Source organism: Musa acuminata, chromosome BXJ3-4 (genome assembly GCF_036884655.1).
Source record: "Musa acuminata AAA Group cultivar baxijiao chromosome BXJ3-4, Cavendish_Baxijiao_AAA, whole genome shotgun sequence".
In the NCBI taxonomy this organism is placed as follows: Eukaryota; Viridiplantae; Streptophyta; class Magnoliopsida; order Zingiberales; family Musaceae; genus Musa; species Musa acuminata.
In genome coordinates this window covers 45576097-45600974 of record NC_088352.1, presented here as the reverse complement: position 1 = coordinate 45600974, position 24878 = coordinate 45576097, and the positions used below count along the sequence as shown (strand labels likewise).

The 24878-nt window shown below is 43.9% G+C and overlaps 4 protein-coding genes and 1 long non-coding RNA gene across 6 annotated transcripts; 3 read left to right on the top strand and 2 right to left on the bottom strand.

Moving 5' to 3' along the window:
• Positions 1-602: 602 nt before the first annotated feature.
• Positions 603-1403, top strand: LOC135636324 (auxin-responsive protein SAUR32-like). Its single transcript, XM_065148009.1, has one exon. It carries the CDS (start codon positions 840-842, stop codon positions 1275-1277), a length of 438 nt encoding a protein of 145 aa, XP_065004081.1. The 5' UTR covers positions 603-839; the 3' UTR covers positions 1278-1403.
• A 3682-nt stretch (positions 1404-5085) lies between these two features.
• On the top strand, positions 5086-5973 carry LOC135635850 (RING-H2 finger protein ATL74-like). Its single transcript, XM_065147237.1, has one exon. It carries the CDS (start codon positions 5269-5271, stop codon positions 5776-5778), a length of 510 nt encoding a protein of 169 aa, XP_065003309.1. The 5' UTR covers positions 5086-5268; the 3' UTR covers positions 5779-5973.
• A 2208-nt stretch (positions 5974-8181) lies between these two features.
• On the top strand, positions 8182-15046 carry LOC135635119 (autophagy-related protein 13a-like). The gene is made up of 3 exons (XM_065145984.1): positions 8182-9819; positions 12010-12188; positions 14304-15046. The coding sequence occupies exons 1-3, from the start codon at positions 8557-8559 to the stop codon at positions 14617-14619; spliced, it is 1758 nt and encodes a 585-aa protein (XP_065002056.1). The 5' UTR covers positions 8182-8556; the 3' UTR covers positions 14620-15046.
• Positions 15047-15195: 149 nt separating this feature from the next.
• LOC135635122 (uncharacterized) lies at positions 15196-24386 on the bottom strand. Of its 2 annotated transcripts, XR_010495556.1 has the most exons (5): positions 24088-24386; positions 22243-23917; positions 19754-19906; positions 16351-16404; positions 15196-16266 (listed from the first exon to the last, which is right to left on the bottom strand). It is a non-coding gene; the product is annotated as an uncharacterized LOC135635122 (long non-coding RNA). The 2 variants fall into 2 exon arrangements; XR_010495555.1 differs by having other exon boundaries at positions 22243-24386.
• Positions 17580-18548, bottom strand: LOC135635121 (auxin-responsive protein SAUR36-like). Its single transcript, XM_065145986.1, has one exon. It carries the CDS (start codon positions 18247-18249, stop codon positions 17689-17691), a length of 561 nt encoding a protein of 186 aa, XP_065002058.1. The 5' UTR covers positions 18250-18548; the 3' UTR covers positions 17580-17688.
• Positions 24387-24878: the final 492 nt, after the last annotated feature.

The following is a 24878-nucleotide window of genomic DNA, read 5'->3' as shown; positions in this document are numbered from 1 at the left end:
ACATGATATTTAATTAAAAAAATATTTATAAATAATTATATGTAATTAAAATAGAAAAAAAAAGAAGCAAAATAAGAGTGTGTACACAAATACTTTTAGGCACTTAAACCGGCCTGCACTATTGACTGCACACTGCAGGATATGTAACGAGTTTCTCATTAAGATCACTGCATCTCCTTTGATTCAACGTTCTTCTCCTGTTCATCGTTGCAAATACAAATCCTCTTTGACTTGGCAAGCGTTGAGACGTCATAAACAAGTGCTTGAGGCGAATTCTCCCAGAGTGCACCCACAGGCCATCGAAATATCCTGCTATCTTCCCAATGCTGCCTCTCCTCGTCCTCGAGGTCAACGCGCTGACCTCACCGCACGTGCTTCAGAATACCTTCCCTGCGTCCGCCATGTATTATTGTTGGCCATCGCCTGTGTTCCCAATAGGTTTGAAGTACCGCTGCCTCAACACAGGTGTCGAGGTCGGAGATGGAGACGCGGAAGAAACGGACATTGACTTCCGCCGAGGCGGTCGCATCCTGTCCCGGTGCTAACTCTCTCTTCCACCTAATCCTGAGTCGGAAGAACTCTCTCCATAAATCCCCTTAGCCTTCTTCTTCATTTCCTGCTCAGAAATCTTCAGCAGCATCAGCGGATCGTCGTGTTTGAGTAGGCTTTACATTTATATAGTTGGTGATGTCCAACGTTCCCAATTCTCTCCGTGACTCCTCTCTCACCCTCTTCCGCCTCGCCATCTCCAGCTCCGATCGCTGGCCCTTCTCTCTCTAGCTTGCGTCCCCCGTCTCCCCTCTGCAGCTCCTCTTGCTGCCGGGTTGCCCGGTCTTCGCATGCAGCGTGGACGAGAAGAAGCGGGAGATAACACTAATAACAACGAGAAGATCGAGAGCCATCGCTGTCGTCGCTCGCTGGCCGGCTTCTTCCAGCTCCGCATGCCGCACATGGGGCACCGCGAGAGGAAGGAGCGGGCGGCCGCGGGGTTGCCGCCCAAGGGGTGCATGGCGGTCAGGGTGGGGCAGGAAGGGGAGGAGCAGCGGCGGGTCGTGGTGCCGGTGGCGCACCTCAGCCACCCCCTCTTCGCGGAGTTCCTGGAGGAGGCGAAGGCGGAGTATGGGTTCAGCCAGCCAGGGGCCATCTCCATCCCCTGCGGCGTTGATCACTTCCGCCACGTGAACGACGTCATCGACCGCGAGAGGGGCAGCGCTGCAGTCCATCACCACCACCTCCCCCTCCGCCTTCTTCACTTTGCATGCTGTTTTGGAGCTTAATGACCGGTGATGATAAATAGATAAGTGATTAGGTTTTTGATATATGGATGAAGATAATGCAATTTGTTGGACTGTACTTTTTGGGGATTGAATGGGTTGGAAATAGATAATTTCAAGCTTATTGTAAGAAATATTTCATTCACTATACGTGATGAGGGTAATAATGGTGACATGACGCGCCACGACGTCAGCCAAAGAGGGCAATAATGCCGACGCGATGTGCGCTGACGTCACCCGCTCTCAGACAACGACTTCATCGTCTGACCCAACATGTTTGGTCGAGGCAGAGGAGAACGACGATCGAGGCTCGCCCATGCCCTGCGGCAATTCGGTTCTCAGACAAGGAGGGCCCGGAATGTCGGGTGATCACCCGAGCGGCTCGGATGAGCCCACCGCTGAGAGGTCACACCCGACCAAAGCCTCGAGGGAACATCCCCCGCACGGAGACCATCGTGACGAACACCCCGCTGTGACGTCGGAACGCTACTGGCGATTGTTCAACGACCCGTGTTTATTACCACCTGACGGCGCCCCCGCCGGCCCGTTGCCAGTATCGCCCGAGGCCTTTCACGACCTCGCTCATCAAATTCGAGTTCTGATGGGCATGGTGCAAACTATCATCCTGCTCGTCTCCCAACCGACGCCCCTGCATATGACCCGGCCTTTGCAACAGCATGGGGCCCCCACTCGGAATCATGCACCATTTCCCGAGCTCCCCACTTCGCCTCGGAACGGATCAACCCAACTCGAGAACCGAGGGGCGGAACATCCGGTGACTCGCCCGGAACCCGAGGCGTTATCTGTGGACTCAACGAGCGCCTTGCGAGCCCAGCTGCGCCTTGTTAGTCGACGTCTCGACGAAGTACAACAGGAGGTTCGCAGGTCAAAGGGAGAGCTCGAGGCGAACAGACACCAAGGGTCCCCGTTCGCGCCCGAAATACAAGATGAAGTGATTCCACCGCATTTCCGACTCCCTTCGCTGGACGCCTACGACGGTACCACTGACCTAGCAGATCATGTAGCCGCTTTTCGCGCCCAGACGGTACTATACGGAACCTTTGATGCCTTGATGTGCAGAGCGTTTCCTACCACTCTGAGAGGGCCGGCCCATGCGTGGTATGGCGGCCTAAAGACCGGGACTATCACTTCCTTCGACCAGCTCGCCAATGACTTTGAGCTCCACTTCGTAGCCTACACACGACCGAAGCCTTCCGCAGCACTGCTCCTCGGACTCAAACAAAGGGAGGACAAGCCCCTCTCCCAGTTTGTGGATCGTTTTGCCATGCAAATCTGGGACATGCCGGACACTCACCCCTCTCTGTTAGTGCAGGCGTTTATGATGGGCCTGCGACCTTCCAGATTTCTCTGGTCCCTCGCGGAGCGACCTCCCACTACGGTGCCAGAGATGTTCCAGCGGGCTAACCGGTACATCGCAGCCGAGGCCTGGGCGGCCGAGACGAGAAGGGACGACTTCCGAGCGCGGGCTCCATAAGAGAGGCTAAGCATCCGCGGTGGCTACCCGATGTAGTCCCAGGAAAAGAAGTCTAAGCCCTGTCTCAGCCTCTTCCGAGCGAAGGTTCAGCATCTACCTGGCTACCTCCCGGCTCACGGTTAGCCCCTGCTTAAACCCTTCTGAATCTACACGACTCGGCCGTAGACCGCTGAGTGTCCCCCCCCCCCCCCCTTAGGGCGACCTGCCGCCCGAGCCACACCTCTCGGTCTGGTGCCCGAGTCCACCTTAGCGCGGCCTGAGCGGTGCTCCTCGACCGCAGCCTGCCTGCGCCGAGCTTCTCGGCCTTACACTGCCGAGTCCACCTCAACGCGGCCTGCCCGCCTGAGCCGAGCTTCTCGGCTCCATGCTTTCCAAGATCACACCTGCACGGCCAGCCCGCTTGCGTCGTGTTCCTCGGCACCTCGGCCTCTTGCCCCGAGACACACCTGCGCGGCCAGCCCGCCTGCGTTGTGCTTCTCGACGTCATCTTCTCGGAGACACACTTGCGCGGCCAGCCCGCCTGCGTCGTGCTCCTCGACGTCATCGTCCCGAGACACGCCTGTGCGGCCTGCCCGCCTGCGTCGTGCTCCTCGACGTCATCTTTCCGAAGACACACCTACGCGGCCAGCCCGCCTGGGTCGTGCTCCTCGGCTCTGTGCTCCTCGAGACGTGCTCCTCGACCTCATGTCGCCTGAAACTACCGTGGTACTGGAGGCTGAAGCCATGCCTCAGACTCCCCCTTTTGCGACAACCGACGCATAGCTTCTTTCGGGCGGGGGGGGGGGGGGAAATATGATGAGGGTAATAATGGCGACATGACGCGCCACGACGTCGGCCACGCCTGAACGACACTCTGCCCAAAGAGGGCAATAATGCCGACGCGATGTGCGCTAACGTCACCAGCTCTCAAACAACGACTTCATCGTCTGACCCAACATGCTTAGCTGAGGCAGAGGAGAACGACGACCGAGTCTCGCCCATGCCCTGCGGCAGTTCGATTCTCCACGCAACACCAGTGTCAGACGCCATCAGAGGTACGAGCTTGCCTCTTGCAGGCAGGCACGCCAAGTAACACCAAACTCCCCTATAAGTACCCTTGCATCCTAAACGGAGAGGAGAGGGGGACAGAGGAGACAGACACACAAAATACCTTCTTCATTTGAAACCCCCTCCACATCTTCCTCTAACTTGATCGTTGGAGGGGTCGGGCCGAGCGCCTCGGCCCGACCTTTGTGCAGGTGCGAAGCCGAAGGTCCCCGTCGGTCCTGCGGGTAGAGATGACCACGCCGTCCCGATCGGACACCGCCCCCGACCTCCTCAGCGGGCTCGAGGAGCACCCTCAGGGAGATCCCCGTCTTCCGGACCCGAATCGAGCCGCGTCGGCTCCAAGGCCACGGCTCAAAGTTGTTTCCCGCAACAATGAACATATTCGTCAATCCAATTATGAGATCATCCTTCATCAGATACCACTGAAAAAGGACAAATAATATGATCAATGTTCATGATCTGGGACATCGGCAGATCCTAACCATCCATCTTCAACAGTAGCGAGTCTCGTGATCTGCTCCGCTCACAGCTTCCTGCCAAGACCTGTGCATGTAACGCCACTGCCGCCATCGGAGCAGCTCGAATAGCTACTGTGTTGCTTCAACGTCTTTTGCGACGGTGATTCGGCCCGATGACTCACCTGTGATCACTCCAAGGCTATCTCTTCCTATGGGCTCTGCTGTGCCGTTGTAGACTAAAGTCGAAACCAAACTGGCAACTGCGGAGGGCCACCAGGAATAAAGATGGGGGAAACAGAGGACAAAGAAACAAAGTGACATGCACGCATCAGACGCCGCAGGGCCCTCCTAGAACGAGAAGTTGTACGTGATCCCATGTGCGAACTGCAAAGGCGAGCTCAGGATAAGCTTGCTGCCATCTCTCTTTTGGCCCTCCTCCCACCGGGCTCCTGCTTTGCTTAGTGACACTTGTGCTTGGCGTTTTCTTACACATAGTCCCAGGAACAGTGAGGAGGCGCCACTTTTGGTGTTCCTTTTTGCTTTCTTTGAGCGCAGTGAGAATTATACATCAGAGAGAGCCTTTAGTTTTGATGGTGTTTGCTTGCACTATGATGAGACTGGTCCATCTTGTGGCTCGTAGGTTGCGAGGCATTAGATCTTGCCAAACCAACGACCCGACAAGCTTTGCAGCCATGGCGTTCGGTCACTGATGGAGTGACTTCAAAGCTAGAGGCCCAGCCACCGTGACCACCACAAAAAGAACCGTGAAGGCTGTGCATCAGTCACAAAGTAATTACGTTTGGAGTAACACTTCCTGACGCCTGACATGGCTTACAGCACTGGAATGGCCCGAGGACTGCTCCAAGGACTACACCTTGCACGGCCAAGGAAAATGATACATGTCCTCATCCTATAAATCGGATCCTTCGCCCCCAAATCAAGTGCCTTCAGTCACCGGCTCATCCTCCTCTCCACTGCCACCCTCGAACGCACCATGCCTTCTCCGACGCAAAAGAACACCACCGCCACTCTCTCTCCTGCTCCCCCCCCGCCGCCGCCGCCGCCTTCTCCTTCTTCTAACAAGTGGGGCCCGTACTCCAGCGCCAAGGACTTCGACGCCAACATGGCCACCGTCCTCGTCGTGCTCGTGTGCGCCACGGCGCTTGCCTTCGCCCTCCACGCCGTCTTCCGCCTCCTCCTCCGTCGCCTGCGCCGCCGCCTCCCTCGGCCGTCCGCCGGCGGGGACAAGCCCCGGGCGGGGACGGCTCCGCCGCAGCTGCCGGGGTCCGTGGTGTTCTCCGCCGGGGCGACCGCGGTGGCGGGCGCCCCGGAGTGCGCCATCTGTCTCGCGGAGCTGGCGGAGGGCGAGCGCGTCCGCGTACTGCCGGCCTGCAGCCACGGGTTCCACGCCCTGTGCGTCGAGGCGTGGCTCGTCGGCCGCTCCTCCTGCCCCACCTGCCGGGCCGAGTGCCGTCCCTCTCCGGCGCAACCGGCGGAGCCGTGAGATGGCCACACGTCTGTGGCCGTAGAAGCTGCCACTCTTGCACAGACCGAGGCCAGGGGAGACGCCCAGTTCCAGAGCTGATTTGCTTCACTACTTACGAACTACAGCAATAAATTAATTAAAGGAGTTCTGTATGATGTTCTAGTGAGTCTTTAGCATGCAATCTCAGTCTCGGATGAATCATACACAGCATCATCTCTTCTCTCCCGCAGCATTAAACGCAAAGATACAAATTTACGAGCTGAGACGGGCACCATTACCGACCACAGCGTGGGAGAACGAACTGGAGACATAGGGAAACGGGAGGTTGGTGATGACGAAGTCCGAGGGATGCAGAGAGGGGTCCATGACGGAACGCACTTAGATATCAACTTTATGCGATTTCTTCTACTGGCAGTCGACTCTTCAGCCCTGCCTTCGCTTGCGCCGTGTTACAGGGGAGAAAGCTTCTATTCCTGAGAACACTCTGGTTCTTTATCAGCCCATAGAAAAGAGACAGCAGCTAGAGAGAGAGAGAGAGCGAGCGAGATCTTAGTGTTAGATTGCATGATTGATGATGCTTGCTCAGAAGGCAATCATGTTTGGTTTCGTGTAGGCGGATCTCCGCCTGTATTCCAGGACGTATAATATACATAATCTCTCTCAAAAAAGAATAGAAACCTTGATATATTATACGTATTGTGCTGGAGCTGCCGGCATAAGACCAGCAAGAAGAAAGAAAGCAGCAGGTGGATATGCAGGCTCGGACGGGGAGTATTCCTCAAGAAATGGGTCCTCATCAGATGCACGCATCTTCTCTCTCTCTCTCTCTCTCTCTCTCTCTCACTCAAGAAGGTTGCCACTCGAATGACCTTCAGATTCTTCATCGTCAATAAATCCATTCATATACTTCCAAAGCCCATAGATTTGGCTAAGTCAGGCTTTCCTGTGAAGCGTAGCTATCTCAAACCCAAAATATATACATATATATATATTTATGCACAGTCTGGCAACAATTATTAAAGAAGAGAGAGAGAGGACCACCAACAGATGTTCTTGAGAGACGATGCAATTCCTCCTCTAGCATTTATAGAGGACTTTTTACATGGGGAAGGGGGGCATCAGCTTTGTTCTCGTCTCTTGGTGCTTTGGAAATGAACTTACTCGTACAAATTGGTTAATTATATGTTATCTTATATAATTAATTATTTTTAATATCTTAATTTTTATATTTTTAAAAATTATATTAAGATTTTTTATATTTATGAAAGTAAAATATTTAATCTCGTTTTTCCTCATGATTTTACTTATTAAAATTATATAGATACCCTTATGTACTTAAAAATATGCTAAAATAAAATTATAATATAATTTTATAATATAAAAAAAATCAAGAGATATAGTTTTATTGGGAAACGAAATGAGACGGTATTATTCAATTGTTTCACTTTTTCTATTTTATCTTTGAAGATTTTGTTAGGAAATAAAATGAGACACTAAGGCAATAAAATCTCTCTTATTATTATGTTTGGTTAGAAAGGATGAAATCGAAAAACAATTTTACATAAGAGATAATTAATATCGATGAGAATAATGAAATTATTTTTTTAATTTTATTTTTTACACATGTCAATATACGTGATATTTTTATTAACAAAATCAACTAAACGAGGAGAAATAAAGTTAAATATTTTTTTATTTTATAAATATAAAAATTATAATTTAAAATATAAAAAAATCGAAATATTAAATATAAAAATAAATTATAAAAGAGATAATTTATTATTAACCCGCATAAACCTGATATAAATACTACAAATACTTACTAACCCGTTTAATGAATTGAAGTCACCAAACAACTGCAAGCAAGCAGAAACATGGTCATACATAGAGTAAGTAACCTTCACGCAACCATGATTGCTTTTGCGAACGGATTAATGGTTACACGAGAGGCAACAAAACATCCCCAAATAATAAATACGTGCATTACTCTCTCCACTTTGGGAACCCTAAAAGTTATCACGCCAGCGATCATTTTTCTACCATCATCATGCTTCACTAAACGCCTCGAGCCCTTCGATCACGAAGCTTTCGCGACAATTAAAGAAATCACATGTGAGCTTTGTTGCGATCAAGATTAGGTTCCAAACCCGACCCGCTACATTCGTCGTGGAATGATGACCTCACCATTACGTAATCCACGTGTACCAACTACCTTACGATACGATGTATATTATGTACACGATGGATGATATCACGCGGTCACCCGCAAATGTGGTATTAATTTGGGATCCGAGATCGAGCCCGCAAGCAAGCAAGCAAGTGTACGAAATCTGCTTATCGGGTTAGTGGATTCAGATTGGATCTGATCCGATAACAGGTAATTTTAGCAGTTGGGAGGCCTTTGTTTGATCATAATGAAGCGTCCTCGTGAAAGAAATAAGAAATTAGAGTTCCAAATCAGTCTTCCATTCCATCACGTTCCCTCCATCCCCCTTCCTAATGATAAATTCCTAAATCCACCAACAAATTCCTGATCCGTTCGAACTCATCATCCTCTTCCTTTGGATTCCTCCTCCTCCTCTTCCTCTCTCTTTCTTCCGGGATTTGTAATTGGTTGAGTTATATGCCCCCAATCATATCATTCTCATCTCAATCTTCTTCTTCTTCTGCTGCTGCTGCTGTTGGTAGTACTATTGTTATTGTCGTGATGACGTCCTCTGGGCGATGCCATGGGCCGCTGCGGCCGGTGACCTAATCTTGATCTGAAGCCCCGCCGCTGCCGATCGCCGCTCGGACATGGCGACGCCGTCTGAGTCCGATCGGACGGAGCAGATCATCACCCTGTTCCTCCACAAGGCCCAGCATGCCGTCCTCGCCTCCCGCATCCCGCACCTCCACCTCTCCGCCCCCCGCCCCGCCTCCGCCCGCGACCGTTGGTTCCACCTCGCCCTCGGTGACCTCCCCGCCCAGATCGGGCACCATGGCGCGGTCATGGACCCCTTGGTGGTCGACATCCTCCTCACCCCGCGCGGCGATGCCGATGACCCCACTGGCTCCCCTGAGGCCGTCGTCGAGCGCTGGACTGCCCAGTGCGTCCCCCCGTCTCCCTGGTCTGCCGCCGCGCCGCACCATCCCCACGATGGCAGCTGGCATCGCAAGACCTACAAGAAGTCCATAATTCTGCTTAGATCCCTCTACGCGCTGCTCCGGCTCCTCCCGGCTCACCGGATCTTCCGCCTGCTGTGCTCCTCCAGCCAGCCGTATAACTACGACCTCAGCTACAGGATATCCTCCTTCGTGGCGCCTCTCTCCAGGGCGGAAGAGGCGGAACTGAAGCAGTACAGCTTCGCGCCGGTGGAGACCTTGTTCGGCCAGCTCGTCGTGTCGGTGCAGTACCGCCCGAGCCTCGCCAACTTTAATCTTGAGGTCTCATCCATGCCGCCGATGATCATCACGGACTACGTCGGTAGCCCGGCTGCCGATCCCATGAGACCCTTCCCTTCTTCTCTACCGGAACGCGTGTCTCGTCCGATCATGCATCAGTATCCGCCGACGGGCATCCGGACGTCAGCAGCTCCTTCATTCGACCGCCCGCATAGCTGGAATAGTACACCGCTGGCACACCACCCTCTGAGTTCGGCTTCTGGGCTTCCGGTTTCGGAGATAGGTTTCTTGCTGCCTGAGAATTATGGTCATCTGGTGCCAAACCAGCGGCCTTTGGGCGAGAGGAAGGGAAGTTCCGGTTATAACGAGTTGAAACTCTCACCACCACTTTCGACGTCGGCGTCCCCTTCTCCTCCAACGCGTGGTGGTGATTCCCCGCAGTCTAGATTTCATTTGGAGACGGCACCTGTGAGCATACCAACGGGGAAGAGTCAGCACCGCAGCCCCAACCTCTCGGACCCATTCAAGAGCCTTTTGCCTCCTCCATCTCCGAGAAGCACAAGGGCGGATCCTTATTGTCAAGAGTCTCCTTCGAGGAGTATATCTTTCAGAAAATCCGAAGGGTCGATTCTAGGAGATGTGTACTCAAACTTTCACATTTATGCTGCTCATAAGGTATTTGCTCGCTTCAACTTTTCTAGATTTCTTGAGTGATATAATTTTAATTTTTTACGGAATTTTGTTGCTGAATCTTGCCCTTTCTTGAATATAAACAAATAGATGCATTAAAATGCTAGCCATGACTACTAGGGGTTCGCACCTTACTTGTTTAATTATTTGTTTGCTTCTTATAGAATCATAGGTTGTCAAACCTTGAAATCAGGTAAAAGAGAGGAATACTTCCTAACATTGCTACCTCATTCAGAATGGTAGGCATGGAGCATTAATGCCTAAGCATAAGTTCCATACTAGAAAACAATGTCTGAAATGATTTGCTTTTTAAGTGCTCCCTTTTGTAGTTTTGCGTTGTTCTTTTACAGGGAAATTGTTTATAAAGTCAGAGAATTTCTGTACCAAATGATGACAATGAAATAAAACCATTCTCTAAGGTCAATAGGTGGTGCAATCCTTGCAATTAATATTAGGTCAACAGGTTTCTATCCTTGATCATAGATATCGATCTTGGAACTTCTCGAATGTTATGATGAAGTTAGCTTGCACCATTCCTTGGATGAGTGCTACTGCTACCTCTTGTACTATCAAAAATCAAGCATTTTTTGGGATCAACTTCACTTTGGGGCTATCTGCTCAGTATGAGAATGCCACTTCCCATTGGTCACAGAAGTGCTCAACAACCACCAGAACTGCCTACATCCTTCATTTTAAGTCCTTTTAAGTCTCTTAACATTTTTACTGAAACTTCCACCGCTTTTGAAGAAATCATATTGTCAGGGCTGGCAAATTTATTAGCCATGAGCTGAGAGACTACTGCACGATTGCTGACTGAAAGATTCAGATAATAGTTAAGCAGCACCTTCCTAGTCAATCAGTCATGCTTCTCAAGCCGTTGAATTTCAAAAGTTTGAGTGTCAGATACTTCTTCTGGCCCATGGTGTTCCAGAAGAAAATTTTAGTATCAATGTTCTATACTGGTTACCACCACATTGTATACTATGATAAATCATGTCATTACAAGTTGGCTTTATCAATGTAGGATCTGACAGTTAACAAACGTGTTTGCTTCTACGATGGGGCTCAAAGATAAATATGTTGCAAGTCAATATCAATACCTTATCATGGCTCACATTCTGTGTTTAGAATCTTATTTTTTTAAAAATGGTTCCTCACAATTCTTGCCTTAAGATTTATCTTAGAAATGCTCGTTTGATGTGAATGTACTGCATCCATGGTTTGAGACACTTGTTATATTTCTTCTCCTCTTCCACTTCCTAGACCTTGTCAGACCTATATTCAGTGTCCAATGTTATCAGCTAGCCTCTTTAAGTAATCAATTTTTTGGAGGTTCAAAAAGTTGGAACTTTTTACAGCATTGTTTCAGCATGCCAATGGTAGTGACACAAATTTCCCTCAAATATTTTCAAACGAAAGTGAATCTTGAATTAGAAAGTATGCTAATAGATTCATGAAAAACTTTATGTTGATGATACTCTTGTGTAAAACCTTTCATTTACTGGTATGTGTGTGTGTTTTTACATTAACAATACAAAAGATAGTTTGTACAGGAAAGTTGAAGGCATGGAGGAATATCTGATGTTGTATCTTGATGGCAATATGTTCTTTGAGAACACAGTATTAGGATAACTGAGAGCAAAGATTTTTCTTCTTTTTTAAACTCATGTTCTGCTTTATTCGTAAGGTTCCCAGTTGTAGTCTAGGCATGAATTCACTCCAACGATAGGTCTTCTTATCTCTGGTAAACTATTATTACTAGCAATCTTTTGTAAGCAGATGTTTGTCTGAAATCATCATCTGAACATGAAATTGATAGAGAAGGGTTTTAAGTATCTACTACTTCATTATAATTGTGGGCTACTCATCCAATCTCCAATAGGATGACAGTTTAGCAGGATAACATTTAGAGCATCCAAACAGAAGTTGCATTGTTTGTTTTCAGTAGGCAAGTTTTCCTATTAGGACTTCTGCAGTACCCAAAATCAATTGGCCACTTGACTTCATTAGAAATTGCTTGTTATCATTCCTATTTGAAGATTCTATTATCTTTTTTTCTTTGATACCCTCCATATAATTTGCTTAAATTGTCACAGTGTAGAAGTACTTGTGCTTGATAGTTTGTGAAGTTCAACTATAATTTGCTTGATATGTTGGTTTTACTTTATCTTTTAGGGTCTCAAGGATGGCCGGGATGATTCTGGAAGGTTCTCTGCTTTGTCTTCTGGTGGATCACCTAGATATGGTTTTTCGAGAAGTTCTAGTCGATTGTCAATTCAGGACGACCTTGATGATGGGGATTTTTCCTACCCATTTGCTGTAGATGATGTTGACACATCAGATTCACAAGCAAGGTGATTCTTACAGTGATTTATTCTACAGATGCTTAGATTGAAGTCTAAAATGGACAAACAAAGCTATATTGCTGGGTCAAAGATCTATTGTTTTTGCTTATCTAGCAAGATTTTGATTTAACTTAACATGAGACTCATAGAATACCGAGACTTAAGTCAACCGTGTAAGTTTAACTGTTCTGTGCTTTTATAGGAGACAAATTACGTTGTTCTTTTCAAAATTTCTTCCACAATCATTAGAAAAGATTCTGAATTCAATAATTCTAGCGATCCATCTTTCCGTGATTATTTTAATTCCTCGTTTTAGACCAATACTTACGTAGTCGTGGATATCTAAAATTGGTTGGATACTTGGTCTTACAGTTCTTGATCTCCCCTGTAGTTCTAATATCTGCTTTGTCCTATTTGTTGAGTGCAATAGGTTTTGTCAGTTGTACTGTAGGGATTCTTCTCATCATTTTAGATTCGTTACCAGGAAGCATCAGTCCATTTTTCGGGTATGAGGCGCATCACATGTCGTACTTGATTACCTATTTCTTTCTCCTGACTTTTGCTAGTTTTAATTAGACATTGAAGGAAAGATCTGCCAGTTTAGTGATTATGTTTCTAATCGGGTATTGTGACTTGTACCTGGTTAGTACCTTGTTTAGAATATGATTGACAAAGTATGTAATAAAAAATATAGTGTTGATAATTCAGCGGATCTTATCTAGGCTGCTACGTAGATATTGCACCTGGGGGGATCAATCTCTGACATCCCTCCAGCAGCTGGCTTGGTTAACACGTGGGGATAGTTCAATGTGATTGTAGATGGCCTCTAAGTTTAATCCTTCCCTTCCAAATTCATTTTCTATTTATTTGTCCCAGACTTTTAATCTTGTCAGGGAATTTTGTTATTTTCCAGATTCATCCAGAAATTTGTGAAGATTATATAATTATGTGAATATTCATTCGTCGAGTTAGGTTTTTCATTCAAAGTAAGTGAACTTTTACCTGATAGTTACAATGTGAACTTTTACATTCAGCTGGCTTGGAGCTGACTTCACTCTGAATAACATGAAAAGAAGCCTACATGGAGCTAGAAAACTTAACTTGTGAGTGTAGCATAGTGTGCTTGTAGGAAAGGTTAAAAGTATGTTTGATGAGAGGAAAATGAAGTGATGGAGCTTTAGTGAGAAAAATATTTAGTATGAGTATCATTTAATGCTATCTTTCCATCTTGCACTTCTTTATCCACTTCACAAGCATGCTTGTTTGCTTATGTGAATCTGAGGATGAGTCACAATTGCCAAATGTTGGAATTACGGAGGACATATTGCAAACTGTTCAAATAATCATATGGGAATGTGCAATTATCCATTATATCATTGAACACTGTGTATAGCATGACATCTAGCTGCTTTAACCTGATTGAGACCTAGAAATTGCTGATATCTCAGCTCACTGTTAGATGGGGACACTGAGGATGAATGGCAAGAGACACGGAACCTTGTCTATAATGTAAAAGTTTGGAGGGAAAGGTAGTGGAAAAACAAGGATTGACAGTATGCAGTGGACAATATGCCAATCCAAGTAGTAGTTACATATTAGGTTTAACCCTTCCACCTTGTATAGAGTGGTAAACTAGTTTTACAGGCAGATGCAGGGTTTATGTTTCTACATGCTGTTGACAGTGTGTAGCTCTATGTCACATTATTTATTTGAAAATTTACACAGGATAATCGAGTTTTTGTGCATTAGCTTGCTGTATTCATAATGATTATTTTTTCTCCAACTATGCTTTTATCGATTGTTTTCACATTTAGCATGACTTGAGTAATTAATATTATTCTCGCCATGAAGAAAATTTGTAGAGTAACAACAATAGTACATTGCCTTTGAGTGTATAAATCATCATCTTCCTAGGCCCTGGGCCTTCTGGACTTAGCAACAAATGATATAAGACCTACTTTCTCTTTGGTTCATGTATTAGGCAAGAATCTTTATGCGGCAGTGCGGTCTACTTGGTCCTTGCTGTTATCTTATATATAGACCTTACTTAGTGGCCTAATTTTCTATGTTCCTATTTATTCAAAATCCATTCAATATAATAAATCTATTTTTTTTCATTGACAGGAGCTTTGATGGTAAGGAAGCATCAGAAGATACTCTGTCTCATAAATCACCAGAATTTGGCTCTTCTCATAAATCACGAGAGGCGGAAGTTGGCATTCTCGTCCACATGCTCAAAACCGCAGCTCCGCTGCGCCAAGGTCAGGGCTCCTTGCTGTCTTCAGAATCGAATGCAGAAGTTAGTATGAGCAGTTCTGTCATGTCTAGGAAAACATGCGACGTGTTAGAGGAGCTCCAAAGCTATAAAGAGCTGAAGAACTTGTTACTTTCGAAGAGTAAATCGGGATCGCTAGATTCTGTAAAACAAAGAAAAGAGTGAATCCTGCATCAGAATTAAAAGACTAGTGCAGTTCATACATAGGAGCAAAATGGCAGACTCTTTGATCATTCCCAAAGGATTTAGCCGTCTATCTGACAGTGGAGATTTGTCGTCTCCCATTGGATCTCTCCAAGAAGCTCGCTTCTGCAAAACTGATCATCCTCGTGCTTGACTGTGCATGATTAACTTTCTCATCTGTATATAGTTCTCACACCAAAATGATGTGTTCATTTGTTTTACTTGAACTTCAAGCTTGGCGCAAATCAATTTGTTGTCACATCAAAAATTTTTGTTCTTGTTCGCCACTGTAGTATCAGCCTACTTCATTTATGATGTTCCTGTTGCTGACTCTTACTAAACTTATTGTGGGTCTCCTCAAAACAAAATATCTTATGCTTGGCAATGCATCATACCTGATTGTTGATCTTGCGTTGCTGTTCATCTCACAAGCTGTGTGTTATATTGTGGCTGCGTTTGGGAATATTTTTTAGATGCTTATTTCAAATTTGAATTGGTGTTTGATATTTAAAAAAAAAAAAAAATCATATCAGACCTAAATATTACGTTACAAATGTTGATGCTATCCTAAGGTAGCATTAACATTTCAACATTTTTCTTATGATATTATCTAAAATCATAACATATATAATAGAAACTCTGGTTCTCATTTTCTCGTCTCGGTTTCTATCAACTCCTTTTATAAATTTATTGCATCGCTTATTTTGTTGTGTTACTTGTTTCATCGTGTCACAATGTTAATTTAATGAAAAAGCAATATAATTTATGTCTTCTATAGTGTGCAATTTTATTTATTTATTTTTAAAATCATTTTATATTTATTTATATATTTTATATGTAGGTCATGTCTTGTCATAATTTTATCATTAAATTATCAAATCACGCGTAAATCAAAGAAATTCTAGTAGGTGTGATTACCACATTCTCTAGTCCGATGACAAGCGACTCGAAACACGTTTTCTCTTCTTGTAATCAATTGAAAACCTATTAAAATCACTATACTACCCTCCAAGACATTTAATGCTGGCTTATTCTTAAGACCATTGTAAGATTAAATTAATGCACTCATCGGTAAAAGATAATCGCGTACAAGTCGGAAGAAACTGCCTCAAAAGATTTTTCGGATCTTAGATTCTTGAAATTTCCGCATACTGACGCTTACTTCGGTGAGCAGACTTAGTTGACTAAAAACTCAGTGGGAACGGCTCCGTGTCGACTTATGCTTATTTAAGATATAAAAAAGAATTAGTGTACATATACTGACGGTGACAATACCGCAAACCGAGTCGGATCACAAATTGGCCCCAAAAAAAATTTTTTGCCGTCAAATCCTTCGAAATGGCCGTACTTATCCCCACCTGCCGGTGAACGAACTCTATCCGCTACTAAAGCTTGCCAACTAATAAGAAGACCAAATTACCCCCTATCTGATGACGTAGCATCAACGGACCCCGAAGGTACTATTGAAGTGCGGATACTCGCCAGTGACATCACCGCATAAGAGTCAGATCGCAAACTCGCCCAAAAAAATCTTTTTTGGCCTCAAATCCTTCGAATTCACCGTACTTATTGTGACCCAACGGTGAACGTACTCCATCTATCCGCTTCATGACTCGAACTTCTTGTCATCTATACGTGTCAACAAAAATCCAATATTGCACCCAACAAAAAAAAATGACAATTAAATATTGTCCGCTTATAAAATTCAATCACCTGATCTCATGGACATACTCCTCGAAACAATCTCCACTCGGTGCTTTGCTCTTCCTATAGTACCGGAAAAATCAGAAATTAATTTTGCATGAGAAATCGAGTCACATTTAATTTGATCTTTCTTTGGAACACTGTATTAGATAACTAATTGGGTGTTTACTCGGACCATTACCATGTAGTCAAAGAGTGCTATCTCTTTCGTCCAAATTAGCAAACTGAGCTCATTCCAATTATTGAGATGCAATATGCTTCATTTTAGGTTGCAAGTTTGATATCTTGTCGAACAAAATGTCAATCAAGTAAAGATTTTATCTAATCATTAAAAGGTTATCAAAATTCGCCTTGATCAAATCTCTAATCATATGAAAGAAAAAACAAATCACCATATATAAATATATGATATCTATGCTCTATGCATAACATATCTCCTCCCCTACTCCGTTTCAGAACCTATAGTTTCAAAGCATAGCTCATCGTTAGCAAAAGGAAAAAAAAACTAAGTTGACGTCTTCTTCCCGAGTTCATAGACACATGGAAGGAACTCTCGACCGTGCTACACTGCCCTAGGCAGTTGATGTGTCTATCTACAAAGGCACATCTTCTAGAGTTCTGAGGCCATGTGCATCGAACGCGAATGAAGCACGATAGATGATGACCTCAGGTCTGGAGAAGAATCAGGAGCCGCATGACAAATCCAGTGGACCGGATGCGTCCAATTCATGGAGTCAATAAATATAGCCCATCTCGTTTCACAGAAGAAAAGGAATAGCCAATGGCCAATTGACACGAAGAAGAAGAGAGGACAAAATAAGGGGGAGGGAGGGGGGGGGGTGCGGGGAGAACAATATCTGTGTCTGGGTTGAAGATGGGCTACGGTGGGGACGGTGATGGGTTGGGGAACCAACCACCGAATGAACCAGAACGATGTGAAGAGGTCGCATTTGTAGAGGGACCAGAGGGTTCAACTTGTCATGTTCGTAGGAAAATTCAAGCTTCCAAGTCTTGTAAGCTTAGTCTTTTGCCTCGTGCCAAACTAGATGGGCTCCATTCACATTGTCATCACCCGTAGAAAGTCTAACCACCAAGAAAGATTGGAAAGGAAGACACCACACGACTAACCATAGTGTGTGTATACACTACATAGTTCGTTGGACGTTCCTATTAAATAAGATCATCCATGTAAATTAAAATTCTCATTAAAAGAAATTAAATGAACTGAAGAAAAAAAATCAAGAAAAAGAAACTATTATTTAAGTTAAACTACGTACAAAACAGAGGCTTCAAGAAAAGAAAACAGGGGTTTGTACGGGAAGGAGGGGGTAGGTAGGTGGATTGGCATCAGGAGGAGAGAAGGGAAGAGGCGCGCTTGCAGCGGAGCCTCTCGCTGCCAGCGGCGATCCGCGACCGGACTCGCTCGAACTTGGCAGCGGGGCAGGGGATGGTGATGCCACCGGGGTGGTGGAACCCGAACTCCTCCTCTGCCTCCCGCAGTAGCTCGCCGAACAGAGGGTGGTTGAAGTAGATGACCGGCACCATGTACCTCCGCGGCGGCCCGCCCTCCTTCTCTCCTCCCACGTACACCGCCAGGTGTCCTTTCGGCGGCGGCGTCCACCCCCGCTGGCCCTCCCCCTCCATTTCTATTAGCGGCGCTCCCGCACTCAATTTCCGGTCGTCGGCGGAGGTTCGGGCACCGATCCTGCAGTGCGGTCCTCGGCAGAAGCGGCCGGCTATGTGGCGGCCCCAGTCGAAGATCTTCGTCGTCATCGTCGAAGTCTTCGAAAGGTTGGATTTTGAGGGGGTGTCGAGGCGGAGGTAGTGTTTGGGGCGGCGGCGGCGGACGACCCATCGCCAGACTCCCACTAGTCGCCGCCCCAACTTGAAACCTCTAAACCTCTTCATAACTAAAAGTACAGTACCAGTTAGGAAGAGGGGTCAAATAGCGGGAAGAGGAGCATCAAACAAACAAGGAGACGGTGGCTCGGATGAGAAACAACGCAGCCAAACTCTCTCTGCTGTTGGTACACAGAGAAAGATGGGAGTAGCGAAGCAAAGAGGAGGTAGAGGAGAGAAGATGAGTCGAGAGTGGAAAGGCAAAGAGGAGGCTGGGGGTAGTGAAGCAGAGCATTAAGTAGAGGAGGGATGAGTCGGGTGGCTCTTCCGTTGGCGTAGAGTCGTGCCAACAGCAGTCGATGTTATTAAGTTAAATATAGGACTCGTCGGTATTAACAACCGCTTACACTTCAACGGACATGATTACACTTAACCTTGGTTATGATATCATATGTGACATGAGGAAAATAAGACATTACACCCATCTAAATCTCTAATTCTCTTCCTATTTCTATTGTTTTTGATCTTAGTAAGTTGATCAACCGATTAGGGTTCAAAGATTCGACTGATGACTCGATTGATCAGGAAATATTCGATACTAACAAGGTATACTTTTCCAATGTAGAAAATTAAAATGAGGGGAAAAAAAGATTGACTAAAAAGGCTTGACAAGGTCTTATATGGACTAGAAACGCGGAATTATTTGTTTCTGGATCTGTCCCTAAATCCTGTCCATTTCGAGTGGAAATTTATGGTGGTGGCTGGGAGCGGAGAAGAGCCTAAATCCTCGCATGTAGCAGGTAATGCCTCCCCCATTAACGATCAACAGATTGTGAGTGGCTCCTTTAAAGTACCGTATCTTCTACTTTAAATAAAATAAAGCACATCTAATGATCGCCACGGCGACATCGACCGGCCATTCGTGCTGTGGCTGTGATTCGCCTGTCTTCATCAGGACAGGGTTCAGCTAAAAAGAAAAACAATAAATATTCTTCTGGCCAATAGACGGTCTCGTTTCCCTGAACCTTATCTCGATCGAGACAGGCGAGTCACACACTGGCATTGATCAGGCATCATGAGGAGAGAGTCCCTTCAGAAGCATGCAAATAAATCGACACTAGAATCCCTCATCACCTAAATCTGCATGTAATTTGAGATCTGAATGAAGTTTACTTTTTTTTTATTTCAGACATGCTTCATCCGAATTCAGCAGAAATTTAAACCAAAACTCATCAATCTATTATATCCCTTTGTCATCCATTGATTTGTTATTTGTAATCGGATTGACTTGACCAAGAGATGGTTACTCAAAGCTACACAATTCCCTATGGATTGGTTGTTACTATTTAGATGATCTTGGTCAAAGTAATCTGATTAAGTTTAAAATAGTTTTGTTTGACAGGTAGAACATCTTAATCCTTACTTAAAGATTAGGCCAAGTAGTTTCTGCCTATTATTATAATGAGAAAAGTAATGATAAATAGTGACAACTGGCTAGTGACTAGTATATCATTCCTATGCACAGAATCATGGTTTAAAGCTTAAGCGTCAAAAGCAAGGGAAGAAGACTTACCAATGCCGTGCATTGCCGTACGGGGACAGAGAATGAGACGATACACCACCATAGACTTTTGTGCCGCTGCAACCCGCATAAGAACGGCCGCTTCGCGTCCCCACTTGAGTCGAGATTCCGATATTGTCCACCACATCCAGGAGACGAACAGGGCTGCACAGGGCATGTCTCTCTTTTAACTAAAAGGCATACGATTATTTGGATGAACAAATGACAAAGATGTAAGAGCACAAATCTCTACAACAAAAAAAAAAAAAAATCCACACAAACGAAAATTGGTAATGGGGGATTTGTTTTAGCAGGCAGTCACAGTTTCAAGCTCGCAGTCTGAACCACGAGGACGACAATTTCATCAAAGAAATAGCACGAAAAAGACATCTTATCCCATCGACGTACCGTGCAGTGCCGTACATGGAAACTGATGAGAGTAAAATAAAGCAAAAGAAGTCTCTGGCGACCCACTTGCAGTGCCCTAAATCCTAAACCCACTTGCAAACAAAGCATAGCCAGCGGCAGATCAACAAAAATGGGTGAAGTTTCTGCTGATTGACTGCAACATATGATGCAGGGTGGGTCATTCATATTTGGTCACAACTTGTCATCAAGACGAGAGTAGGTGAAGGGCCCTGATGAACATGTCAAGTTGGCTTTGTCTAACAATAGGAATAGGTCTCAGTGGCTTCTGATTCAGCACATATGATGATGTTTATGATTTCAGATGCAACTGAGACAAGAATGCGGAAAAGAGTGAAGAAACTTTTAAGATACTAATCGTATTGTTCGATGAAGGTGAGGAAAGCATATGTTGATAATGTTTAGAATCAACCCAAGATAAAGAGAAGAAAGGGCAAGTAAAAAACATGAGCTTAATTAAGCCAATCAAAATAAGCCATGGATTCACTTATTAATCCTCTTTACATCAAGTGGTTGTTGCAAGATTAATTTTGGCTCTCGATCAAACTCATAAGACAAACATAGATGCTGGCACTCATCAAATTTTCTTGTCTAATCCTAAATCAAACTTGATCAGTATGTCAGCCGACGTCATTGTGGTTGATTGGATGGAAGGAAGTGGAAATGAGACGTCAACATGACAAAGCATGACATAAAATGCATGAAGAAAAACATGAGACAACGGAGAATGAGAAAATTAACATCACTAATATGAGTGTGCTCTAAATACTTAATTACGTACTTCTGCGAAAAATCTATAGAAGATATAAGTGCAGTTCATACAGATGCAAGAAAACAAATAAAATACAGATCTCTATCATTTCATCTAAGAGATAAGCCCACATGGATGCGATATGATCAAAGTCATGTTTTTAACAACAGAAACAATCTGTAGCTATTAGGTCTACATTACTAATGCATATATGAACTGTGATGTGCACACACTCCTGTCAGGATTGCTGACAGATGCGTATGTGCACATAGATGGCGACATGAGCTATGAAGGGACCTTGCCACAAGACACGAGGCATCAACATTCATAAGAAAAGCAAGTTTTAAAGGTCTTGAAACCCATAAGAAGTGCAGCACTTTGGACATATAGGATGACATACCTACAGTTCTTTTGCACCGGTCTCAATGATAAACCAGTACATTTGATGCTTACGCAAACATTAGTTCCAACTTAAATGCCAACATTCACAAAGGATTGCTGACAGATGCGTATGTGCACATAGATGGCGACATGAGCTATGAAGGGACCTTGCCACAAGACACGAGGCATCAACATTCATAAGAAAAGCAAGTTTTAAAGGTCTTGAAACCCATAAGAAGTGCAGCACTTTGGACATATAGGATGACATACCTACAGTTCTTTTGCACCGGTCTCAATGATAAACCAGTACATTTGATGCTTACGCAAACATTAGTTCCAACTTAAATGCCAACATTCACAAAGGGGACATACAAGACCCACCTGCCATGTCCTGATACAGGTGGAAGACACATTCCTTTTAAAGCTGTTGATTCCTTTAAATTGACAAAAAAAGGTGACAGATTTATATCTATGCCACTAAATGAAGGCCGGAGAAAGCATATGTGTTTGTTTAGAACTTGTGCATGGTGATTCTGCAGTCAACTGCTACTTTATCACAAAATTAGAAAGGCTGAAGCACATGGGCCTTTCTTTGAACCATTTGATGGAATTTGATGTTTCTTAATCATACTCGTACAAGTTTATATAAAGCAATCACAATATAAATCATGAGACTAATCACAAATATTGAATTGTGAATGAGTATAGTTGATGCAGACAGCTCAAACATCCACAAAGGATGATCTAGACAAAGAAAACGACAAAAGAAACACCTTAAGCTATATATGAACGATAATGAGCAAAAATGGCAACTGAGAGAGAAATATTCTGTAGGTACATATATCCAAGTACTATTCTGTAATGTACATGTACTACTGGTAATCAGATACTACAGCAATTCTATAGCAGCTATAACACAAAGTAGAGGGAAAAACATCCTCACCAGACAAAAATGAAGTTTTCTGAATGCGACCACGGAAGTCGGCTTCAGTGTGCTTTGATAAGTTTCTCCTTTTAAACTCGCTTTCCATGTCAGATCACCATTCATCTTCCGTTGAACTCCACATGAAACCCACTCCATAACGTAGATGATGATTAACATTGATAGGATAATCCACTTTCCTTATTTATCGACCAAATAATAACCTATTAAACCCCAGAAGTAAAGTCTTCTTGGTTGGTGATAACATGCAGCACATGATCTAGAAATTGTCCAAGTGCATGGTTAACCTCAAATGTTGCATTAAGTTCCAGTATAACTGTCATTTGCGTGAACTACATACTTCTTTAAAGTCCACACTTGCATATGGTCATTGTGTTCAATTACCACTTCTATACCATTCAGATATGAAATTTCAGCATAGAGGCTCAGTTATCTCAAATTGTAAGAACACTTTAAAAAAGGATAAAAATTAAATGCAAATTACTAATCACTGAAAAACTAACTCTTGTGTATCTTCCAAGAAATGAAAGTAATAAACTAAATAAACTAATTTTCCAGCTGCTTCTATATCATAATTCTTGAGTAAGTTTTGTAACTCTATGACCCTGGTTTTCTTATAAGATAATTTTAGAAGAAAAAGAGGTAATTTGACAGAACGATCATTTTGCAACTTAATTCATCAAAAACTAAAGCAACTATAATGATACATAATCTGGCAATGCAACGATTAATTCTGGGAACATGTTCGGGATAACAAATACTAGTGATCCCTAACAGAAGAACTTTTCACGAGTTAAATCCTGGGCGGTTTATTTTTTTAAAAAAAGGCCATATTCCGTATGAACAGGATCATCCAATTTAGCACCTATATAACTTCACATGTGTAAGTTGACGGGCATGAATTCTGTATGCGGTCAAATAATGTGTAAACAAACTATAGGAAAAGGATGAGAAGATTACTGAAGAAAGGAAAACGAAGATGTAGTTCTTGCCCATTAGAGGCTAAACCATCCTTAAGCATCATATCAGGAAGCTCTAAAGCACAATAGTACCAACTGATCATTCTACTGTAAAAAAGCCACCACAGTGGTCTCCAAATTGGTCCCAATCGTTCAATTCCATGAATCTCCTGCTGAATCAACATAGCCAATTTCAGCAAAGTCATATGTCAGGATACCGTAGGCAAAGGCATCAAGCTCAGAAGAGGTATTTCCTTTCATTGTTTGATCATTCAGAGCCAACTCCAACTTTCCTTCCCTAGAATACCCAAAATTAGGCAGAATCACATGATCCAATAGAAGACCATAAGGCTCCGTAACTCTGCAACATGTTTGGCCTCGATGATCCGACCTCCTTTCCAAATACTAATATTAACCTACGTGGAGTGGAGCCAATCTTGTGCTTACCATTATATCAAACAGGTAATATGCCTGATCCAAGTGTCCCTTCAACATTAAACCAACTATCAGTAGATTACAGCATGATAAATATGGTAAATTACCAACCCCATCCATTAGAAAGAAGAAGAGATCCAGAGCCTCCGATAACATCACTTCGGAAAAGTGTACACGCAGCATAGAGCTGCATGTTCCATTTAATGGCCAGATCGAAGTTTTATCATCTGGTCCAGAACGTGTTGGGCCTCAACCAATATCCCGATCCTGCAAAAACGACTCTGCAAACGCGTTCGACCTCAATAATGGGTCCTCCCTTGGACAATACCAATACACGCATGAAGTGCTGTGCTAACCATTATAACAAACAGGTCATATGCCTGATCCTAGTGCCCATTCGAGATCAAACAAACCATCAATAGATTACAACCCGGTAAAGAGTTAAAAATACCTGCTAAAGCCAATAGAAAGAAGAGATCCAGACCCTCCGAGAACACGCAGCATCGAGCTATATGTCCCATTTGACGGCAAAGATCGAAGTCATATCATCTGGTCCAGGATGCACTGGGCTTTAACCAACATCCCGAGCCTACGAGAGCACTCCATCATCGCAACGAGCGCAGAGGGATCGTCGGGGAGTGCACTTATGGCAGGTTGTGCGAATCAAGCGGGAGCGCACATCGCCAGTTCTTGATGCTTATCCACATAAGCGATGAAGAAGAACGAATCACTACACCTACATGACCTCTATGCACCATCAATTACCGTTTGCACATAACAAACTCTTCACAGATTTATACAACAAGTGTACACGGTTGCATACAGAATAATCATATAAAATATTGTTATTAATGCATTATACATATATATATACATACATATATATATATATATATGTATATATATACATACATACATGTATATATATGTATATATATACATGTATATGTATATATATATATATACATATATATATATACGTATATATATATATACATATACATGTATATATATGCATACATATATATATATATACATGTATGTATATATATATGTATATATATATACATGTATATATATACACATGTATGTATATATATATGTATATATATATATATACATATATATATATATATATGTATATATATATATATGTATATATATATATATATATGTATATATATATATATATATACATATATACATATATATATATATACATATATATACATATATATATAT